This window comes from Ceratotherium simum, chromosome 13 (assembly GCF_057802395.1).
Source record: "Ceratotherium simum simum isolate JZ-2026a chromosome 13, ASM5780239v1, whole genome shotgun sequence".
Lineage (NCBI taxonomy): Eukaryota > Metazoa > Chordata > Mammalia > Perissodactyla > Rhinocerotidae > Ceratotherium > Ceratotherium simum.
Genome location: NC_141912.1, coordinates 37,400,853 through 37,422,598, shown reverse-complemented (window position 1 = coordinate 37,422,598; position 21,746 = coordinate 37,400,853). Strand labels below are relative to the sequence as shown.

The window sequence follows — 21,746 nt, the reverse complement described above, 5'->3', positions numbered from 1 at the left end:
GTAAAATACCTCTTCCATTCTCTTCATATTCCCCAACTACATTCTCACTTCTATATTGAATTTGTAATCTTTAGTTCACAGGTGTTATACAGCACACTACTGCTACCCAAAGCTTTGAGGGTAAAAAATATAATATATAACTATGGCTTTGTTACTTAACTTTTATAAAACCTCAGTTTTATCACCTATAAAGTGGGGATAATAGTAGTACTAGGATTGTTGTGGGAATTAAATAACTCATGAAAAAATCTAGTGCAATGCTTGGTATATAGTAAGTGCTCTATAAATGTTGGTGATGAAGATAATGATGATACATGATCATTCTGAAGGAAAACAAAGTTGCTGATACATTAAACTTGTTTGCAGCCTCACCTATAAAAGAACAATTTGTGTAATCTACATAATTTGAGTGTTTACCTATATTTTTACTAACTGTGCGATATATATATACATACTTTTTCACATGTATGTGGAAGAATTTTACAGTTAATGCCTTTTTATTATTCAGAAACACAGATGATCAAGAATGGTTATACTTTCTCCCAGAGATAGATCTATATCCTTATCTTCTCCTTATCATTCTCTTAAAAGAGCAGGACGATACAGATTTTTAAAGCTTAACGTGACCATTAAAGATCATGCAGTCCAACCATGTCATTTTATGGACAAGGAAACTAAAACTCAGTTTCTAAGAAACTTCCCACCAATCATGCAGCTAGATAGAAAAACAGCCAGGGCTAGAACCCCAGTCTCCTGATACCCTGCGCAATGCTTTTTCTGCTACACCATGATGCCACTAACTGGATACTTGACAGTCATTCAAGAAATGTTTCTTGAGGGCCTGCTAAGTGTCAGGCACTATTCCTGGCCTAGGGATACAGCCATGAACAGTCAAAGACCTGTCTCTTGGACGTATACTTTAGTCTGACAGTGGATAAATAGACAAATATTGAATTAGGTGCTGGGAAGTGTTATGAAGAAAAGGAAAAGGTAAAGGGATAATGATGGATGTTATTTTAGGTAAAGAAGGAGTTAGAAAACACTGTGTTGACCACTTAACCTTTAGCATTTTCAGTGAAAATTGGTGATTAACACTGACTTTTACCTCTTAATCATTTCCCTGCAACATAGCAACATAATTGCATATAAAGAAAACTGGGTTCTGGTCCTGACTCTAATTATTAAATAGCCAAGACTGTTTAAACTTCTGGGCTTTGGTTTTTCCATTTGGAAAATAAGAATAATACACACCTTGCATTCTTTATAGAGTGGTTTTGAGTATAAAGTTGTAAATACATGAGAAAGTTTTATAAAACCGCAACATGTAAGGTACCATTATATGGAAATTTTATTTCCATAAAAATGTGCCGAGGGTCTAGATTTTTTTTTTAATTGTTTTTTGTTTGATTTCTTTCCACTCATCCAGGAATGATGCAACTAGAGAGGAGCAGCCAGGGTTTGGGCTCTAGATATAGGCAAAATTCTTTCACGTACGACGTTAAGCGAGATGTGTACAATGAGGAGACCTTTCAACAGGAACACAGAAGGAAGACCATTTCCTCTGGGAACATGGACATCAACATCACCACCTTCAGACACCACGTCCAGTGCCGGTGCGTTTGTGCGGTCATCCAGCTGCTGCCAAGCTGGCAGCACCGAAACCCTACTTGACTCTCTTGGTGCCTACTTCTGTCTTCCTCTTCTGAATTCTTGTCACTAGAACCCTTAGTTTATTATGTAATTTATCTTCAGTTGTTTTTTTGTGGTTTGTTTTGTAACACCTTCTTGACTGTAAACTTCTTGGTTATAAAGACATTGGATGTCCCCCACAGCATCTAGGGATATTTAATAAATATCTAGCTTGATTAACCATCATTATCAGTCTCCTAACAGCAACAAAGAAAGAAACTATGGTGGACTAATTACTGGTAGCCACATGAGAGCCTTCTAATCTCTTATCCAGCAGTGCCTACACAGTACGTGCAGTCATCAACGTAGAATCTACCACCTCTGATACTCACTGTGACTATGTGGCTCCTTCCGTTCAGGGACTCTTAACCTATTTTTGTGCTATGAACCTTTTTGCAGTCTGGTAAAGCTTATGAACCTCTTTTCAGAATATTTTTTACTTTTTTATTGTGATAAAATATATATAACACAAAATTGTCCATTTTAACCACTTTTAAGTGTACAAATCAGCAGCATTAATGACATTCACAATGTTGTGCAACCATGCAATCATCACCACCATCTGTTTTCAAAACTTTTTCATCACCGCAAACAAAAACCCTGTACCCATTAAGCAATAACTTCCCGTTTTCCCCTCCCCTAGCCCCTGGTAACCTCTCTTCTACTTTCTGTCTCTATGAATTGTCTACTCTAGATATTTCATTTAAGTGGAATCACACAATATTTGTCTTTCATGTCTGGCTTATTTCACTTAGCATAATGTTTTCAAGGTTTATCCATGTTGTAGCATGTGTCAGTACTTCATTGTATGGCTGATGATATTCCATTGTATGTATATATCACATTTTGTCTATCCATTCATCTGTTGATGGACACTTGGGTTGTTTCTACTTGTTGGCTATTGTGAATAATGCTGCTATGAATATTTGGCATAGGAGTAACTATTTGAGCCCCTGTTTTCAATTCTTTTAGGTGTATACCTAGGAGTAGAATTGTTGGATCATATGGTAATTCTATGTTTAAATTTTTTGAGGAAATGCCATACTTTTTCACAGCAGCTACACCATTGTACATTCACACTAGCAACGTACAAGTGTTCCATTTTTTCCATATCCTCTCCAACATTTGTTATTTCCCTTTATTATAGCCGTCATAGTAGGTATGAAGTGGTATCTCATTGTGGGTGTTTTGGGTGGTGTTTTTTGCATTTCCCTAATAACTAAATATGAGCATCTTTTCATGTGCTTATCCGTCATTTGTATATCTTCTTTGGAGAAATGTCTATTTTCTTTGCCGTTTTTAAAATTAGGTCATTTGTCTTTTGTTGTTGAGTTGTAGTTCTTTATATATTTTAGATATTAAACCCTTATCAGATACATGATTTGCAAATATTTTCTCCCATTCTGTAGGTTGTCATTTCACTCTATTGATAGTGTGCTTTGGTGTACATCAGTTTTTAATTTCAATGAAATCCAATTTATCTATTTTTTTCTTTTGTTGCCTGTGATCTTGGTGTCATATTTAAGAAACTATTGTGAAATCCAAGACCATGAAGATTTTCCCTTGTGTTTTCTTCTAAGAGTTTTGTCATTTTAACTCTTAAATTTAGATCCTTGATCCATTTTGAGTTAATTTTTGTATATAGTATAAAGTAAGGGTCCAACTTCATTCTTGTGCATGTGGATGTCCCATTTTCCCAGCACTATTTGTTTGAGAGACTGTTATTTCCCCATTAAATGGTCTTGGCCAGAATATTTTTTAATGCATAAAGTACATAGGATTATAAAAGAAACCAATTACATTGAAATATAGTTACCAAAAGATGAAAAATTCCAAAATTATGTTATTTAACAATGTGGGTCTAATAACTACCATAATTTCAAAGTAGTGATGAATATAAATGATATTTTAAGATATCTGTAGCAATTTTAATGTAATATGAAAATATTTGTGATTTCTATTGGTGGCAAAGTCAAGTTCTGCTGATACTACTGTGGTTGGTTGTCAATGTTCATAATTGAAGGAATAATAAATTTCAGTTAGGAGGTTAGTGAAAATAAAGATATAATTTTTCCCCATGAATTCTATCTACACACCCCTCGAGCGTCCATAGACCTCAGAATAAGAACTCTTTGTGACCTACGTCATGATATTAACCCTAATTACTCAAGTTGTCCTCACTCACTCTGGACTTATTAATCTCTCTCATCTCTTGATTTATGACCCACAACTGGCATGTTTTGGGTGACAAGTGGGGAAGGCCTCCACACAGCCCTATTGCAGACCTTCCTCTCTCTAGGGCATTTGTCCATATCCTGCCTATTGCAAGTTGTGGTCTTAGATGTCCCTCCCCAGTCTTACATCACTACTGTCATTTTCTCTGCTCCAAGATGGGTCAGAGGTCAATGTCAAAGGGGGCATTTGGGGGCCACATTGGCTCTGTTTCTGACAAAAGGATAGTCTTTTCCTGACTTATACCTCATCATAAACAAGTTCTACCAAAGAAATTTCAACCTAACTCCCCTCCACCTGCCCTATCCTTAGACAGACCCGTTCTGCCTCTTATGGGCTTTTGTAGCAGTTCTTATTCCCTACTTGTACAACAGGCAGTTATAACCATTTCTGAACTTTAACCTGAAAGATAGCACAGCACTGTGGTTAAGAGCAAGACTCAGAACCCAGATTGCCTGGTTGCGAATCCCAGTTCTGCTGCCTCCCAACTGTGTGACCTTAGGTAAGCTATCCAGCCGTACAGTGCCTCTGTTTCCTCATCTGTAAAATGGGGATGATAATAGCACCTACCTCATAAGGTGAAATGAATATTTATAAAGCACCTAACAAACAGAAAACACTATATAAGTGGGTCTTTTTTTGTAAAAAAATAATCTTTTAAATCCCTCTCTTCGTTTCTGCAGAAAACCTCATCTCTTTCCTCGTTTTCTCCCTTTTAGTTAACAACTGCAAATATACCCTTTCTTTTCAAAATCTTTTCTGTGCTTTCACATCGCCTCTTACATTCCTCACTTTTAGGATGCCTTAACTAGAATCTAGATTCATGTTGAAATGCTTATACTGTTCCCCCACCAGCTTCAATTTCTATTCCTCTAACTCCTTCCTTGATTCCTTTAAGTCTTAGATCCTCATTATTCCACATCCATTTTATTTTGTGCCATGCTAAAGAGCTTTGATGACTCTGCCTAGGGTGGCGGGTCTTCCACCAAGTAGCATGTGAAGAGGAGGAGAGACTGGACCAGGTGAAGGAAGAAACTGTCCCAATGCCGTGCTCTGCTCTCCCTCATGGAGGGCCATAGTTGGAGAGAGCACACTCTGTGCACCTGCCTAACACCCACAGATGCTCATATAAATAGCAATGTGATGTTCCTTTCAAACCAATGGTCTTGCTCCTGGCTCCTGAGGAGAATTTAACAGCTGTCAATAGGAACTGTGGTGGTAATAGGGCGGATAGAACACTCAAGACCTGGTTTCTGCCCACTCTTACTACTGTGATCTTGGCAAAGTCATTTACACTTATCTGGTCTTAATTACGTTAGGGATAGTAACACTTGTAGTTGTGAGAGTCAAACATATGTGAACTTCTCTTCTGAGCACACATTTCAGCCTTGCATACACTAAAGTTATATTTGTTGCTATAGTCAAAGCCGAATTATCCAACTACTTCTCATACATGAAAAATCTTCATACTCTGTGCTTTCAGCATATACTAAAATGTAAATAGCAAAAAGCAATTTAAAACCAAATTAGTTTTACTGATTGACTGATTAACTGATTGACTGATTTACAACGATTCTGCTATTTTAGATGATCTAAAGGTTAAAGTAGGTTTTCTCAGTCTCAGCGTCATTGACATTTTGGACCAGAAAATTTTTTCTTGTAGAGGGCTGTCCTGTGCATTGTAGGATGTTTAACAGCATCCCTGGCCTCTGCCTGCCCACTAGATGCCAGTCATGATAACCAAAACTTTCTCCAGACATTGCTAAATGTCCCCTGGGGAACAAAATTGCTTCTGGTTGATATTCACTGGGTTAAAGAATAATAAAGCCTTATTTTATTGCCTTTTCTTTACATGGCTGTCTCCTTAAGCACAGGATTCCATATTCTATATTTTCTATAAATTTCTGCACATTACAGCTTAAAGTCACATAGAGTTAATATCTGGTAAAAATTTTAGTATATGGGAATGATGTGAATGTGTTAATTGCCCCTGCCACCCACCAATGTCACATCTCAAAAACTGTCCTTATCAAGAGAAAGCAATAACAGTCCATTTTTCTACTGGAAAATTGGTAGGTTTAATTCTGTTCAAACATCCTGTAAAAACAAAGAACTGATTTGTACACTGGACTTACAAGGCTTAGTTCTTGTCATATGTATGGCACTAGTTCTCAACCAGAGGTAATTTTGTCCCCCAGGGAACATTTGGCAATGACTGGAGACGTTTTTGGTTGTCACAACTGGGGTGCTACTGGCATCTAGTGGGTAGAGACCAGGAAAGCTGCTCAACATCCTACAATGCCCTAGACAGTCCCACAATAAAGAATTATCCAGTCCAATATGTCATAATGTCAATAGTGCTGACAAGAAACTCTGCTGTATGGGAAGAATTATGCTCTGTGCCTTTTTCTTGGCTATGTGGCCACTGTCTTTGGAGAACCTTATCAAGTCTCTGTTCTTCTTTCTCACAGCTGCTCATGGCACAAGTTCCGAAGATGCATGACTATGATCTTTCCCTTCCTAAAGTGGATGTGTTTGTATCGATTCAAGGATTGGCTTCTTGGAGACTTACTAGCTGGTATAAGTGTTGGCCTTGTGCAAATTCCCCAAGGTAAGGAAGATACCAAGCCTTTCACCCACAGACAGTATATCAGACCTTGTCTACTTGCCTGGAGCAAACAATTACTTGTGCTAGATGGATAGAAAAAAAATGTGAATTCCAGTCACATCATTGCTATTTATTCCCTTACCTGCCAGATTTCCAACTCTTCCAGGGTGGTTCCAAAAGACTCAGTTTAGTTTAGACCCCTGAATAATTTCAAGAGTATTTGCAATGCCTCCTCATGGTCACTTTTTGCTTAACTAGTCACTTCATACTCACATGACTACAATAGACCTTACTTGGCATTGGTTTTACTTAGAAAGGAGAAGGATAGGAAATACAGCATGCTAGCTAGCATCTCTTCACAAGTCACACACACAGCAGTCCAGGGGCTACTCTTTGGTCTTCCAAGTGGCAGTTCAGATATAAGACAACGAAATCACACAGATAGCTACGGGAGCTGTCTGGGCTTTAGAAGCCTCATTTCCCAAATAGGAACCAACATCTCTTGTAATTCGCATAACTGTTGCTTCCAGGGTCCCACAAGCAACATACCCAGTTACAAGAGTCATTGTGCTCAGAGAAGCTCAAAACTAGGGCTTTCCACTGGATATTTACCTTTCATTCACAGTGCTCTAGGTCCAGATAGAGTATAATAATCAGGCTCATTTTTACCATAACCAATGTTGGCTGGTAATACAGCTGACATTCCACCATTATCAGGTTTCCAAAGAAACAGAGCTGGAAAGTTAACCCAAGATCAAATTTATCCACAGAGAAAGAGAAAGGATTTTGTTAATCTTTTACTCACAGTAGCTCACAATTCCCTACACAGTCTTTAAACACCTCTATTTCTCTATTCTTCTGGGCAAAACCAGGCAGGATTGTACAAAGCATGTAAGAGGCCAACCAAAGGGGCAAAAGGTAGCTGAAACCAACTCTGGCATAGGGCTGTTAGTTGGAGAAAAGGGATCCCTTTTTTAAAAATTAATTATCAAACAGTAAAATTGACTTTTTTTCCTTTTGTTGTACAGTTCTATGCACATGTATAGACTTGTGTAACCACTACCACAATCAAGTTACATAACAGTTCCATCAGCCCCAAAATTCTCTTGTGCCATCCCCCTTTTAGTCACGTCCTCCTCTAATCTTTAACCTCTGGCGACCACTGATCTGTTCTCCATCATTATAGTTCTGTCTTTTCGAGAATATCATATAAATGGACTTATACAATATGCAACTTTTGAGGGCTGGTTTTCTTTAATTCAGCTTTATTTCTTTGAAATTAGTGCAAATTGTTTTATGCATCAATAGTTTGTTCCTTTTATTGCTGAGTAATATTCCAGTGTATGGCTGTACCACAGTTTGTTTATCCATTCACTTGTTGATGGACATTTTGTTTCCAGTTTTTGGCTGTCACAAATAAAGTTGCTATGAACATTCATGTACAGGTTTTTGTGTGAACACAGTTTTCATTTCTCTAAGGTAAATACCCAGGAGTGGTATTGTTGGTCATATGGTAAGTGTATGTTTAACTTTATGAGAAACTGCCGCACTGTTTTCCAGAGTGGCTGTGTCTACCATTTTACATTCCCACCAGCAATGTATGAGAATTCTAGTTCCTCCACACTCTTGTCAGCACTTGATATTGTCAGCATTTTTAAATTAAACTTTCTATTTTGAGATAATTATAGATTCACATGCATTTGTAAGAAACTACAGAGAGACCCCTTGTATCCTTTACCCACTTTCCCCAGTGGTAACATCTTGCAAAACCATAGTTCAATCTCATAACCAAGATATTAACATTGATACAGTCAAGATACAGAACATTTCTACCACCACAAGGATCCTTCATGTTGCCCTTTTATAGTCACCCCCACTTGCCTCCTGCCCCCATCCCCTCCTTAACCCCTGGCACCCACTAACCTGTTCTTCATTTCTATAATGTAGTCATTTCAAGAAAGTTATATAAATGAGTCATACAGTGTGTAACCTTTTGGGATTGGCTTTTTTAACTCATCATAATTCTCTGGTTATTCATCTAGGTCATTACGTGTATCAATAGTTCATTCCTTTTTATTGCTGGGTAGTATTCCGTGGTATGGTTGTACCACAGTTTGTTTAAACATTCAGCCTTGAAGGACGTCTGGATTGTTTGCAGTTTTTGGCTATTACAAATATAGCTGCTATGAACATTTGTGTGTAGATTAATGAACATAGGTCTTCATTTCTCTGGGAAAAATGTTCAAGAGTGCAATTGTTGGATTGTATAGTAGTTGCATGTTTAGTTTTTTAAGAAGCTGCCAAGCTGTTTTCCAGGGAGGCTGTATCATCTTACATTCCTACCAACAATCTGCCGGTGATCCAGTGGCTCTGCATCCTCACCAGCATCTGGTATTGTCACTACTTTTTATTTTAGTTATTCTGATAGGCTTGTAGTGAGATCTCATTGTGGTTTCAGCGTGCATTTCCCTGATGGCTAATGACGTTCTAACACCGTTTCGTATACTAATTTTCTATCTATATATTTTAATGAAATGGCTCTTCATGTCTTTTGCCCATGTTCTAACTGGATTGTTTGCATTTTTACTGTTCAGTTTTGAGAGTTCTTTTTATATTCTAGATAATAGTACCTTTGTCTTTTGTGTTTTGCAAATATTTTCTCCCAGTCTGTATCCCGTCTTTTCATCCTCTTAACAGAGTATTCACAGAGCAAAATTTTTAATTTTGATGAAGTCTAGTTTTTAGTATCTTTTTATTTTAGCCATTCTAAGACGTATGTAGTGGTATTTCCTCATGGCTTTAATTTGCATTTCCCTAATGACTAATGAGGTTGAACATCTTTTCACGTTCTTATTTCCTATCCTCATAACCTCTTTGGTGAAGTGCCTGTTCAAGTCCTTTGCCCATTTGTGTGTGTGTGTATGTGTGTGTGTGTGAGGAAGATTAGCCCTGAGCTAACACCTCTTGCCAATCCTCCTCTTTTTTGCTGAGGGAGATTGGCCCTGGGCTAACATCTGTGTCCATCTTCCTCTACTTTATATGTGGGACGCCTGCCACAGCATGGCTTGATGAGCAGTGCATAGGTCTGCGCCCAGGATCCAAACCTGCAAACCGCAGGCTGCCAGAAGCAGAGCACGCGAACTTAACTGCTATGCCATGGGGCCAGTCCCCCTTTGCCCATTTTTTAATTGGAATTTTTGTTTTCTCTTTGTTAATTTTTGAGAATTCTTTATATACTCTAGATACAAGTCCTTTGTCAGACTTGTGATTTGCAAATATTTTCTCTCAGTCTGTAGCTTATCTTTTCATTCTCTAGACAGTATCTTTCGCAGAGCAAAAGGTTTTAATTTTGATGAAGTCCAACTTATCAATTTTTTTTCCTTTTATGGATTGTGCTTTTCCTGTTATATATAAGAACTCTTCACCTAACCAACAGGTCACACAGATTTTCTCCTATGTTTTCTTCTAAAAGTCTTATAGTTTTACATTCAGATCTATGATCTATTGAGTTAATCTTTATATAAGATGGGAAGTGTAGGTCAAGGTTTATTTTCTATTACATTTCAGCATCATTTTTAAAGAAGACTATCCTCTATTCAATTGTTTTAGCACTTTTGTCAAAGATCAAATAGCCATATTTTTGTGGGTCTATTTCTAGACTCTCTCTATTCTGTTCCATTGATCTGTGTGTCTATCCCTTTGCCAATATTATGTCTTGATTATTATATCTTTATAGTGAGTCTGAAAATTGGGTGGTGTGATTCCTCCAACTTCTTTCTTTTTCAAAATTGTTTTAGCTATTCTTCCATATGAATTTTAGAATCAGTTTGTCTATATCTACAAAAAAATCCTGCTGAGATTTTTTTTAAATTTTTTGTTTATTGCAATAACATTGGTTTATAACATTGTAAAAATTTCAGGTGTACATCATTATACTTCTATTTCTGCATAGATTACATCATGCAGAGAAAGCATTTGACAAGATACAGCATCCATTTATGATAAAAACTCTGAATAAAATGGGTATAGAAGGAAAGTACCTCAACATAATAAAGACCATATATGACAAACCCACAGCTAATATCATCCTCAATGGTGAAAAACTGAAAGCTATCCCTCTAAGAACAGGAACCAGACAAGGTTCCTTGTCTGTCACCACTCCTATTTAACATAGTACTGGAAGTCCTAGCCAGCGCAATCAGGCAAGAGAAAGAAATAAAAGGGATCCTGCTGAGATTTTGATAGCCCTTGCATTAAATCCATAGATCACTTGGGGGAGAATTGATAACTTTATTATGTTAATTTTACAATCAATAATTACAGTGTGTCTCTCCATTTATTTAGGTCTTCTTTGATTTCTTTCATCGGTGTCTGTAGTTTTCAGCATACAGATTACGCTCATGTTTTGTTAGATTTATACCTAAGTATTTCATTTTGGAGGAGATATTATATGGTAATTGAAAATACTTTTGGTTTCCAATTGTTCATTGTTTGCATATAGAAACACAATTTATTTTTGTGTGTTTACCTTGTATCCTGCAACTCACTTCTTAGTCCTAAGAATCTTCTGTAGATTCCCTGGGATTTACTACATGAATAATCATGTCATTTATGAATAGGGACAGTTGTGTTTCTTTCTAATTTGAATGGCTTTTATGACTTTTTCTTGCTTACTGTACTGGCTAAGACTTCCAGTACTACGTTGACTAAGAGCGGAAAGAATAGACTTTCTTGGATTGTTCCTGATCTTAGAGGAAAAGCATTCAGTCTTTCACCATTAAGTATGATATTAGCTGTAGGATTTTTGTGGATGCCTTTTTAAGGTGGAGGAAGTTTCCATCTATTCTAGTTTGCTGAGAATTTTTATCATGAGTGGATATTGTATTTTGTCAAATGCTTTTTCTGCATTTATTGATATGATCTTGTGGTTTTTCTCTTTAGACTTGTTAATATGATGGATTACATTAATTTATTTTAAAATATTGAACTAGCTTGCATTCTCAGAATAAAGGAGTACCTTTTAAAATTTCCATGCGGCAACTGCAAACCAAAAGGATCCATTTGTATGAATACATTCACTTCCAGGAAAGTATCAGAAAGTCTCTAGAACATTCCATAGTGGTGTTGCAATGAGAGACCTGAACTCTTAACACTGATGCTTTAACTCTGAGTCCCCTCCTGTCTCTCACTTATCAAAGGTCTTTCATTTATGGTCAAAGTTTGAGAACATCCCATTGATAAATTACCAAGTCATCAGTGTAATTTGGTACCAAAATAAGAAGGGCATTAGGATGTATAAGTTTACCTAGCATCCAGCACAGTATCTAGTATATATAGTAGGTACTCAAGATATTTGTTGAATAATAAGGATTACATAACTGTATGAATGAATGAATCCAAGAAACTCTTGCTAACTGACTAAAGAATTGTGTATTACTTTAAGTAATGTGAATAGTGAAATAATCTGCCATGTAAACAATTCAAAAGTTTTACTTACATTTGAATAGGTGGTACCTAATGACTTAATAACTTTCTGCAAATGAAACAAAAATACTACACAGTAAAGACCTTATTAAAAAGGTGCTAGATCTTCCTTACAGTAAAATTCCAATTTATAAATGTAAAAGAAAATAGAAAATAATCATCAGGGAAACACCACAGTAATAACTGTTATAGAAAATCCACTAACATGTTAAAATTAGTGAGTGAAAGTTTGCAAACCATGTAATAGGAATTGCGTAGTTTCAAAGTATCTTCCTCAAGATATTTATTAACTACTCTACTACTCTACAGTAGAGAACCTGGGAGAAACCACCTTAACCAAGTGATCAATGCTACCATCACCAGCAGGAAGACATATGGAGATCACAAATCCTGTGATCTGATGCACTAAGAAGGACACAGCATCATCTCTGTAGTATTCTTGCCAGAAACGTGTAACCTTAGTACAATCATGAGGAAACCTAAGACAACCACCAATTGAGAGACATTTGGCAAAATAACTGATCTATTAATACTCTTGCAAAGTGTCAAAGTCAAGAAAGACAAGCAAAGACTGAGGAACTATTACAGATTACAGGACTAAGGAGAAATAACTAAATGGAATATGGGACTCTGGGTAGAATCCTGGAACAGAAAAGGAATTAATGGGAAAACTGATGAGATTCAAATAAAGTCTTTAATTAGTTTCCAATGTTAATTTCCTGATTCTGATAATTATACTATGATTGTGTAAAATGTTAACATTAGGGGAACCTAGGCAAGGGATAAATGGAAACTCTCTGTATTATTTTCGTAAATTTTCTATAAGTCTAAAGTTAGTTTAAATTTTTAAAAATTTAAGGCATTGGAAAGTTTGGAAACTTGGCTTCCCTCTTTTTCTCCACAGTCTAAACTTAACAGAGACTAGACAACTTAATTCTCAGGCTGTTACCAAGTAATTCTCTTACTTGCCCTGTAAGTTATTTGAAATCCTACATTTCTAAAGACTTTCTCTTCATGCTACATGTTGTTTATCAAAAGTAAATAGGGCCTATTCAACGTTATACTGGAATTCATAGGAAGTGTATTAAAGCAAGAAAAAGAAATATAAGGTATAAGGATTGTAAAGGAAGAGACAAAACTTCATTATTCATAGATGATGATTTTTTATGTAGAGAATTCAAAAGAATCTGTAAGTAAATTAATAGAATTAATAATATTTTATCAAGGTTGCTGCATACAAATCAGTATATAAAAATCAATTATATTCCTATATACCTGCATGAAACAGAAAGTGAAAATTTTTAAAAAGATACCATTTACCAAAGTATAATAAATATGAAGTTGTAATGAAACTAAGATGTGCAAGACCCCTATAGAGAAATTACACAACTATACTGAGTACTATTAACAAGAACCTAAATTAATTGCAAGGTAGCATATTCGTGGGTTGGAGGAGTCAATATTTAAAGATCTCAGTTCCCTCAAAATAGATTTATAGATTCATTACAATCTCAATGTAAATCCCAACAGGATTTCTTGATGGAACATTATAGGCAGATTCTAAAATGTGTATGTAAGTGCAAAAAGCCAAGAATAGCTGAATTCTTTTGAAGAAGAACAACACGGGAGGACTTGCTCCTCCAGCTATCAAGACTTTTAATATAAAGTTAGAATGTTTAAGATAATGTCCATCAAAAGTAGAAAGAATAAATAAACATTCATACATGCATATACTGGAGTACGCAGACAGAAAACGAGCGATCTCAAGCAACTCACCGCAACATGGAAGATACACATTATAATAATAATATACATATTATTGAGCAAAAGAAAATGAGCAATCTCAAGCAACTCACCACAACATGGAAGATACATATTATCATAATAATATACATATTATTATCATAATAGTATACATATTATTGAACAAAAGAAGCAGAAATGAGGGGGCTGGCCCCGTGGCGTAGCAGTTAAGTGCACGTGCTCCACTGCTGGCCGCCCTGGTTCGGATCCTGGGTGCGCATCCATGCACCGCTTGTCAGGCCGTGCTGTGGTGGCATCCCATATAAAGTGGAGGAAGATAGGCACAGATGTTAGCCCAGGGCCAGTCTTCCTCAGCAAAAGGAGGAGGATTGGCATGGATGTTAGCTCAGGGCTGATCTTCCTCAAAAAAAGAAGCAGAAATGAAAATTATATACAGTAAAATTCCATTAATATAAAGTTCAAAATTGGGCTGAACTAAACTACATTGTTTAGGGATATGTACACTAGTGCTAAAACTATAAAGAAAAGCAAAGAAATTATTATCACGAAAGTCAAAAGAATGAATACCTCTGTGGGGAAAGATGGAGTTGTGATCAAAGACCTGGGTGGTGGTAACATGGGTGTTTGTTTCCTAAATGTTTATTAAGCTCAACATCTATTTTAATGTACTTTCTATGTGTGTGTTATATTTCACAATAAAAATGAGAATTACTAAATTAGTTATCAAAACTATTACCAAACTAATTTCTAAAAAGGGTAATTAAGTCAGTGTGGTGTTGCAGAGATAGACAATTAAGCCAATGAAACAGAAGAGTCACACATGTTATAAGTTGCATGATTGATATCAGATGTGTCACTATAGAAACACTTTTCTATAAATGATGTGAAACAATTGGATACTTATATGAAAAAACAATTTTTAGACCTCTACATCACACCATACACAAAAATCTATTCCTGGTAGATTATAGACCTAAATGTGAAAGGTAAAACAATAAAGATTTTTTGGAATAATATATCTTCATGATCTTGAGGTAGAAAATGATAAAGCACTAGCCTAAAAGGAAAAGACTGATAAATTGAATTAAGTAAAAGTTAAGAACTTCTGTTCATTCAAAGACGCCATAAAGATTGAAAAGCAAACCACAGAATGGGAGAGAGATTTGTAACACATATACGCAATAAAGGACTAAATCTATAATATATATACTCCTACAAATCTGTAAGGAAACAGCGCGATGAGATTAATCAACATTATTGGTAATCAATGAAGTGAAAATTGAAATTAAAATGAGTTACACACTAACTCATACACACTGAAATTAAAAATCTGACAGTATCATGTGCAAACACAGATGTGGATAATGGGAACTGTCATAGAGTGCTGGTGGGAGTATAAATTGTATAACCATTTGGAAAACTGTTCCACATTTTCTGGTAAATGCCCCAGCAGTTATGCTTCAGAAACTTATATAATCTGGAGGAACTGATACATCTATGCACCAGGAACCATGTACAGGAATATTCATAGCAGTGTTGCTCATAATAGCCACAAACTGGAAACAAAGACAAGAGACCATGCAAGTCTGGAGACAAAGAGAATGGAGAAACAGCTGCCTTGATCCTGATGGCTTTTTAGTTCCGGTTCCAGTCTCTGATGAGGCCCAACTGCCTTTTGTACTCTTTTGATAAATTTCCTATTTTGCTTATGCTAATTTGAGCGGGGTTAGTTTCTTGCAATCAATAGAGCCTTGCTTAGGAAAAAAATGTGAAAGGGGAGCCTATAAATTACAAAAGACTTGAGACATATCAACCAATGTGAGGACCTTATTTGAGTCCTGATGTAAACACAAAGATTGAAAAAGAAAGTACACATATAATAGCAAATCATTTTTTTAAAGATCACCCCAAAACCCACCATACCTCTGGCTCAAGGTCTCATGATGTTGCAGTCAAGCTGTCAGTGATGTCAAGGCTCTGTGAGGCTGGAGGATCAGCTTCCAGTCTCACTCATGTGTGTGCTGGCAGGCCTGGGTTTCTCACCATATGGTCCTCTCCATGGATTGCTTGGGCGTCCTCGCAACTCAGCAGCTAGTAGAACCAACTACATGTGTGGGGCCCAGTGCAAATGAAAATGCAGAACCCCTAGATCAAAATTTATTCAGAATTTCAAGATGGTCAGAGTAGAGCATTAAGCCAAGTGTGGAAACTTCTAAGCCCAGGGCTCTGTGTGATTGCATAGGTCACACACCTTTCAAGCCAACTCCGGCAGCTGGTGACCTAAAGAAAAGAGATAGAGAGCCAGAGAGCAACCAAGACAGAAGCCACAGTCTTCTTGCAACCTAATCTCAAAAGTGACATCCTATGATTTTTGTTGTAGTCTATTTACTAGAATCAAGTTACTAGGTCCATCCCAGACTTAAGTGGTGGGGATCACATAAGGGCGTGAATACCAATTAGCCATAGCAGATCGTCTTAGAAGCCCCCTACCACAACAACCATTTGTGAGATAAGCAGGGAAATTTGAACATTGTCTGGATATTTTGATAATTTTAAGAATTTTCTTAGGTATAACGATGGTATTGTAGTTAAATTAAAAGAAGGTCTTCTTTTAAAGATATATACTGAAATATCTACCGATGAAATGATTTAACGTCTTGGCTTTGCTTCAAAATAACATGGAGTGGGAGAGGAATGAGGGCATAGATGTAACAAGATTGCAGGTAATGGGTTACAGGGGAGTTCATTATACTCTATTTGTGTATATGTTTGAGCTTTTCCGTAAAAAAAGATCTTTGCTTGTCTAAGACAATAAATCAGCTCACTGGACTCATAACTGAGTTCAGATGAGCACACTGGTATGAAGTAAGTTGGAGAGAGGCCCTCAGGGCAGGAGCTGCGGGCTTGAGACATCAGAGGATGACACCATGCATATTATTCCATTTGCTTCAAAATTTCCAAATTCTCATGGTGCTGCTTAGAAAAGAAAGTATGTATTGACGAAGGAGCTGAAGGAGGAGACTGGAGTGATCGGCATATGGAAGAGAGACAACACGTATCAACTCGGAGTCAAGTCAGTGAAGTGTGATTCTTGCCTTGCCCTCCAGCCCTATCTCCAGTCCTAGAGGATTCCCAGAGCCTTCTTGTACTAGACTGGGGGTGGGAGTAGGGCTGCTTCTGAGCAGGTCTTATTGCTGTGTTATTTGCTTTCCATGGTTAGCAGGAAGACCTCGCAGTGAAATGTGTTTAAGCCTGTGATTTAGAACTGAGGTGGAAAAGCATGTGGTAAGACAGGAAGAGGAGCTAGGAATCAAAGGGGATCATCAAGGTACTATTTAAGGGCCGTATGCCAAGGGATGCTACATATTACCACATTCAGTCAGCTGTATACATGGATCAATTTCATTTTAAATATTCTTTACAGTGTTTTATTTAAGGTGACTTTTAAAAGCCAGGCTACCCTTTCTTACTTAAATTATCTTGCTTTTCAGGCCTGATGTTCAGTTTGCTGGCAAGGCAACTGGTTCCTCCTCTCAACGTCTCTTACGCAGCTTTCTGTGCTTCGGTAATTTACGTGATTTTGGGATCATGTCATCAAATGTCCATTGGTGAGTTCAGTACTGGAGCCACAGGAGGTGGACGGGGTCTTCACCGCAATCATTTACTTACTGCTAAGGAACCCACGTTAAAACTGGGTTTAAAGTAGAAAGAATGGAGGCAGAAGACACAAATTCCATGCATAGGTTTAGAGTTCAGATTTTAGAAACTGAACACCTCTAGTGTGTCGTTATTAATGTCACCACCACGCAAACAGGCCAGCAAGATGTTTCCCAAAGGGATGAAAGGACAGAGGTACTTTCCTTGGTGAAATTACCACACATTGGCATCTGACTGCCCTCAACTCGTACGATCCAGAAACGATTTCGCCAGTACTCCTAGAGTGGATCCATCTTTCAGCTGGACACATAATAACCAAACCCCAGGGGCCTGATTTATAATAATCATGTCAGCTTATTAATTTACAATAAGAAAATGCAGTCATAGTAATCAAAGTACTCAAATCCAAAGGAAAAGTACTTTCTTTCCCTGAGTCAAAAGTCCATCTACTAATTTATAATTAGAAATGACTGTTAAAGGGACCAAACTAGTTAAAGGTCATATAATCAGCATATTTACTTCACCTAGCTGAACCTGCATAGAAATCAAGCTACAAAATGCCCCGACAGTCTTCGAAGGGAATTGCCAACATTCACTCAGTGAAGCGCCTTTTCACGGGCTTCCCCACTGAACAACTGACCAAGCAACCAGTATTGACCATTCTGACTGACACACTCTTTCGCCAGATATGTTTGTGCATTCAGTCCAGTTACCATCCCGTTCTTCTAGATGTGGAGTGCTACTCTGCCTTTTTTAAGGACAATATCACATATCTTTACTAAAATCCGTTATGGGTTGATTTTACATTTGAACACTGAGAGAACAATTTTATTACCGTATTTCCAAGTTCCTGGGGCACATCACAATCATTTCGAAATACTGATAATAAGGGCTATCAGAGCTTTGTTTCTGTTAGGTAATTTAAAGGTAACATTTGCCTTTGCTCCCATATGTGAGTACGTCAATATGAGGACTAAATGAAATTATGTCTGAAACAAGTATAGCTCAGTGTCAGTTTGCACTTAGTAAATCCTTCATAAGTGTTAGGTATTATTTTTATTCTTTTTTTTGTGGTGAGGAACATTGGCCCTGAGGTAACATCTGTTGCCAATCTTCTTTTTGCTGAGAAAGATTGGCCCTGAGCTAACATCTGTGCCCATCTTCCTCTATTTTCTATGTGGGATGCCGCCATAGCATGGCTTGATGAGCAGTTCCTAGGTCTGTGCCTGGGATCTGAACCTGTGAACCCCAGGCCACCGAAGCAGAGTGCACGAACTTAACCACTAAGCCACCGGGCCAGACCCATTCTTACTGTTATTGATTAGCTTTGTTTTCTGATCTTTTCATCATCACCTCACTTCTCACCACCTCTAAAAGCAGGCAGACTGGCTGAGCCTGATATACATTTCCAGTCAATTTCCCTTTTAATCCCACTCCATATGCCCATAATGCAAAGGGGTTAATACCTGGACCACCAAGATCTAAACTCTGCCAGCTGGTCACAGTACATGGAGCCAGAGTTCTTTTCCCCTCTGTCTCTTACTTCTCAATGGCCGCTTTCAAATAAGAAAAGTTCTTCAGATCAAGGACACGACAACATCAGACCATGCCTTGCTTTTGTCAATATCTGTCAGTTTACCTGGCCTTGAAACCTCACCTTCTGCCTCAACATCTTCTTTCATAGGCGCCTTCTTCCTTGTGAGTGCTCTGATGATCAATGTTCTGAAGTTGCACCCATTCAACAGTGGCCACCTGGTACTGGGAACTTTCCTCAAGGATGACTTTTCTAAGCCCGCCTTCTTTGTGGCCTATAACAGATCCTTGAGTGTGGTGGCATCCACAACTTTTCTGACTGGGATTATTCAGGTAGGATCTGAGTCTCCGAACCCCTGAAGAAGAAATAAATAAACAGGCTACAAATGGACCCCTTCCTTTAATTGCTCCTGTTATCCATTGTGATATATCTGGAACTTCAGTGATTTATTTTTGGAAAACTTGCAGGATGTGTGGATAGGCTGTCTCCTCAGTGACAAAACTTCTCCCTCCTCAGAAATCATCCACCATTGATTTAGGGTGAGGTACTGAATGAACATTCTCATCAATCCCTTCTCCTCTAAGACTAAAGAAGGGTCCTAGGGACTAGGGTCTAGAATTCTACTCATGATTTCATGTTTTTAAACATTTTTTCAACAAGAATAGTACTCACATACTATATTTAGGTTTAGTAAGCATTAGAGTCAGATCTGGAATCCTTTTTCTCCAATGACAGAACCACAGCTAAAGGACAATAATATCAATGACTTATTAAAATATAAAATCTTATTTTTGGTTGTGTCTCTAATTTCCTCTGAGAGTCTACCATCTAAACCTTCACCCACTGAACAAAAGTCACATATTACAGCTTTATTTCTCTTTCTTCTCAACTGATCCACTCTCTAGCTAATCTTAACTGATCTCGCCTGGGACCATCTTTCATCAGGTAAGTATTTATTGGGAGCCCACAAACGCAGGCTATCACAGCCTGCCCTAGCCCTGACACTTACCAGCTGTATGAACTTACTTAAATTATCTTACCTTTGTGGGCCTCAGTTTCCTCATGTGTAAAATGTAAATAATAATATTTGTTTTGCAGGGTTCTTGTGAGGATTAAGTGAGAAAATGCATATAAAGCACTCAGCCCAGAGCATGTCACATAGTATGCATCAATAATTTATAATTACTGGGTACAGAGAAATGAATTTGGTACTTTAACAGAGGCCAGAAATAAAAAAGAAGATATAATTCCTGTGGTTAAAAATTCAATCTTGTAGAAGAAGATAAAATAACAGGCAATACACCAGCAATCTATTAATTATCTAAGTGGTCTTGGGCATGTTCTCTCCCCTCCCTTGAGCCTCAGTTTTTTCATCTAATAAAGGAAGAGACATTCCATTTCCAGAAAGATGGAAAGATGTACTTTTCCCTGTTCCTCCTGCTGAGTACAACTAAAAACCTTGGAACATTATGTATAAAACAAACGTAAGAAGACTCTGAAAGGTGGAAAGAAGGCAGCAAACTGGCTCGGAACTGCAGGACTCAAGGAACAACACAGTGGTGAGTTCCCTGGGTTTTCTTTTTGCCTCATATATCTCAAACTTGGTGCTGAAGAAGCCAGAAACCCAAAATGCCAACAGGTTCAGGTTAAAAAAAGCCCCAACAAGTCTGCTCTTTATAGCCACGGGACCAGGAAAGGCCAGCAAGACTGAAAACTTTTACACAATAACTGCTCTACTCCTGACAAACACCAAGAAAAAAAAAACTGTGGTGTCACCCCACCTCATGCCAGCAAAGGCCAAGTGGGGAGCCTAGACATTCACCCTTTCCCACTGTAATGAGGTGCTCACTCACCTCCAACTGGGGTGTTGTCAGAGAAGGCTAAGTGGGGAGTCAAGACTTTCATCCCCACCGGGCAGTAATGAGACACCCTTCCTACTGCTTGCTGGGGGGGTATCAGAGAAGGCCTAGTGAAGAGTCAGGTCTTTCACTACCACACAGCAGTAATGAGGACAACCCCCCTCTGCTGCAGGGTCAATGGAGGCCATGTGGGGAGAAGTAAAGGCATTCCTGTCTCCCCCAGCCATGATGGTATTGGTGGAGGCCTAGTGAGGAGCCAGAACTCCCACCCCTGCCCGGCAATAAGGAAGAGTCCCTACTGCCTCAGGTGTCAGTGGAGGCTGAGAGCAGAACCTGCACTTCTACCTCTACCAGGCAGTAACAAGGTGGCACCCTCCCCTTCCCCCGCCAGTGCTTTGTCAAAATAAGCTGGCTAAAACAGAGGTTTAAATAAGATCCAGAGTCTCCTAGCATAGTACCCAAAATGTCTAAGATTAAACTGAAAATCTCTTGTCATACCAAGAGCCAGGGAAATCTCAACTGGAATGAAAAAAGGCAATAAAAAGATGCCAATGCTGAGATGACAGAGATGTTAGAATTATCTGGCAAAGATTTTAAAGCAGCCATTCTAAAAATGCTTCAGCAAGCAACTATGAACATGCTTGAAACAAGTGAAAAGATAGAAGGTTTTGGCAAATAGATAGAAAGTCTCAGCAAATAAATAGAAAATATAAAGAAGAACTAAGTGGAAATTTTAGAACTGAAAAATACAATAACCAAAAATATAAATTCAAAAGATGGTCCCAACAGCAGAATGGAAGAGACAGAGGAAAGAATCAATGAACTTGAAGAACGAACAATATAAATTACCCAATTTGAACAACATAGAGAAAATAGACTGAAAAAAATTAACAGAGCCTCAAGGACAAGTGAGACTATA

The 21,746-nt window shown here is 37.8% G+C and overlaps 1 protein-coding gene across 1 annotated transcript in view; it reads left to right on the top strand.

Annotated features, from left to right (window-relative positions):
* Positions 1-1,428: 1,428 nt before the first annotated feature.
* Positions 1,429-21,746, top strand: part of SLC26A8 (solute carrier family 26 member 8) — a 66,017-nt gene continuing 45,699 nt past the window's right edge. Inside the window, exons 1-4 of the mRNA XM_087437867.1 lie at positions 1,429-1,613; positions 6,393-6,532; positions 17,269-17,385; positions 19,119-19,300. Of these exons, the coding sequence (XP_087293993.1) occupies positions 1,429-1,613; positions 6,393-6,532; positions 17,269-17,385; positions 19,119-19,300 (624 nt within the window). The remainder of the gene's footprint in view (positions 1,614-6,392; positions 6,533-17,268; positions 17,386-19,118; positions 19,301-21,746) is intronic.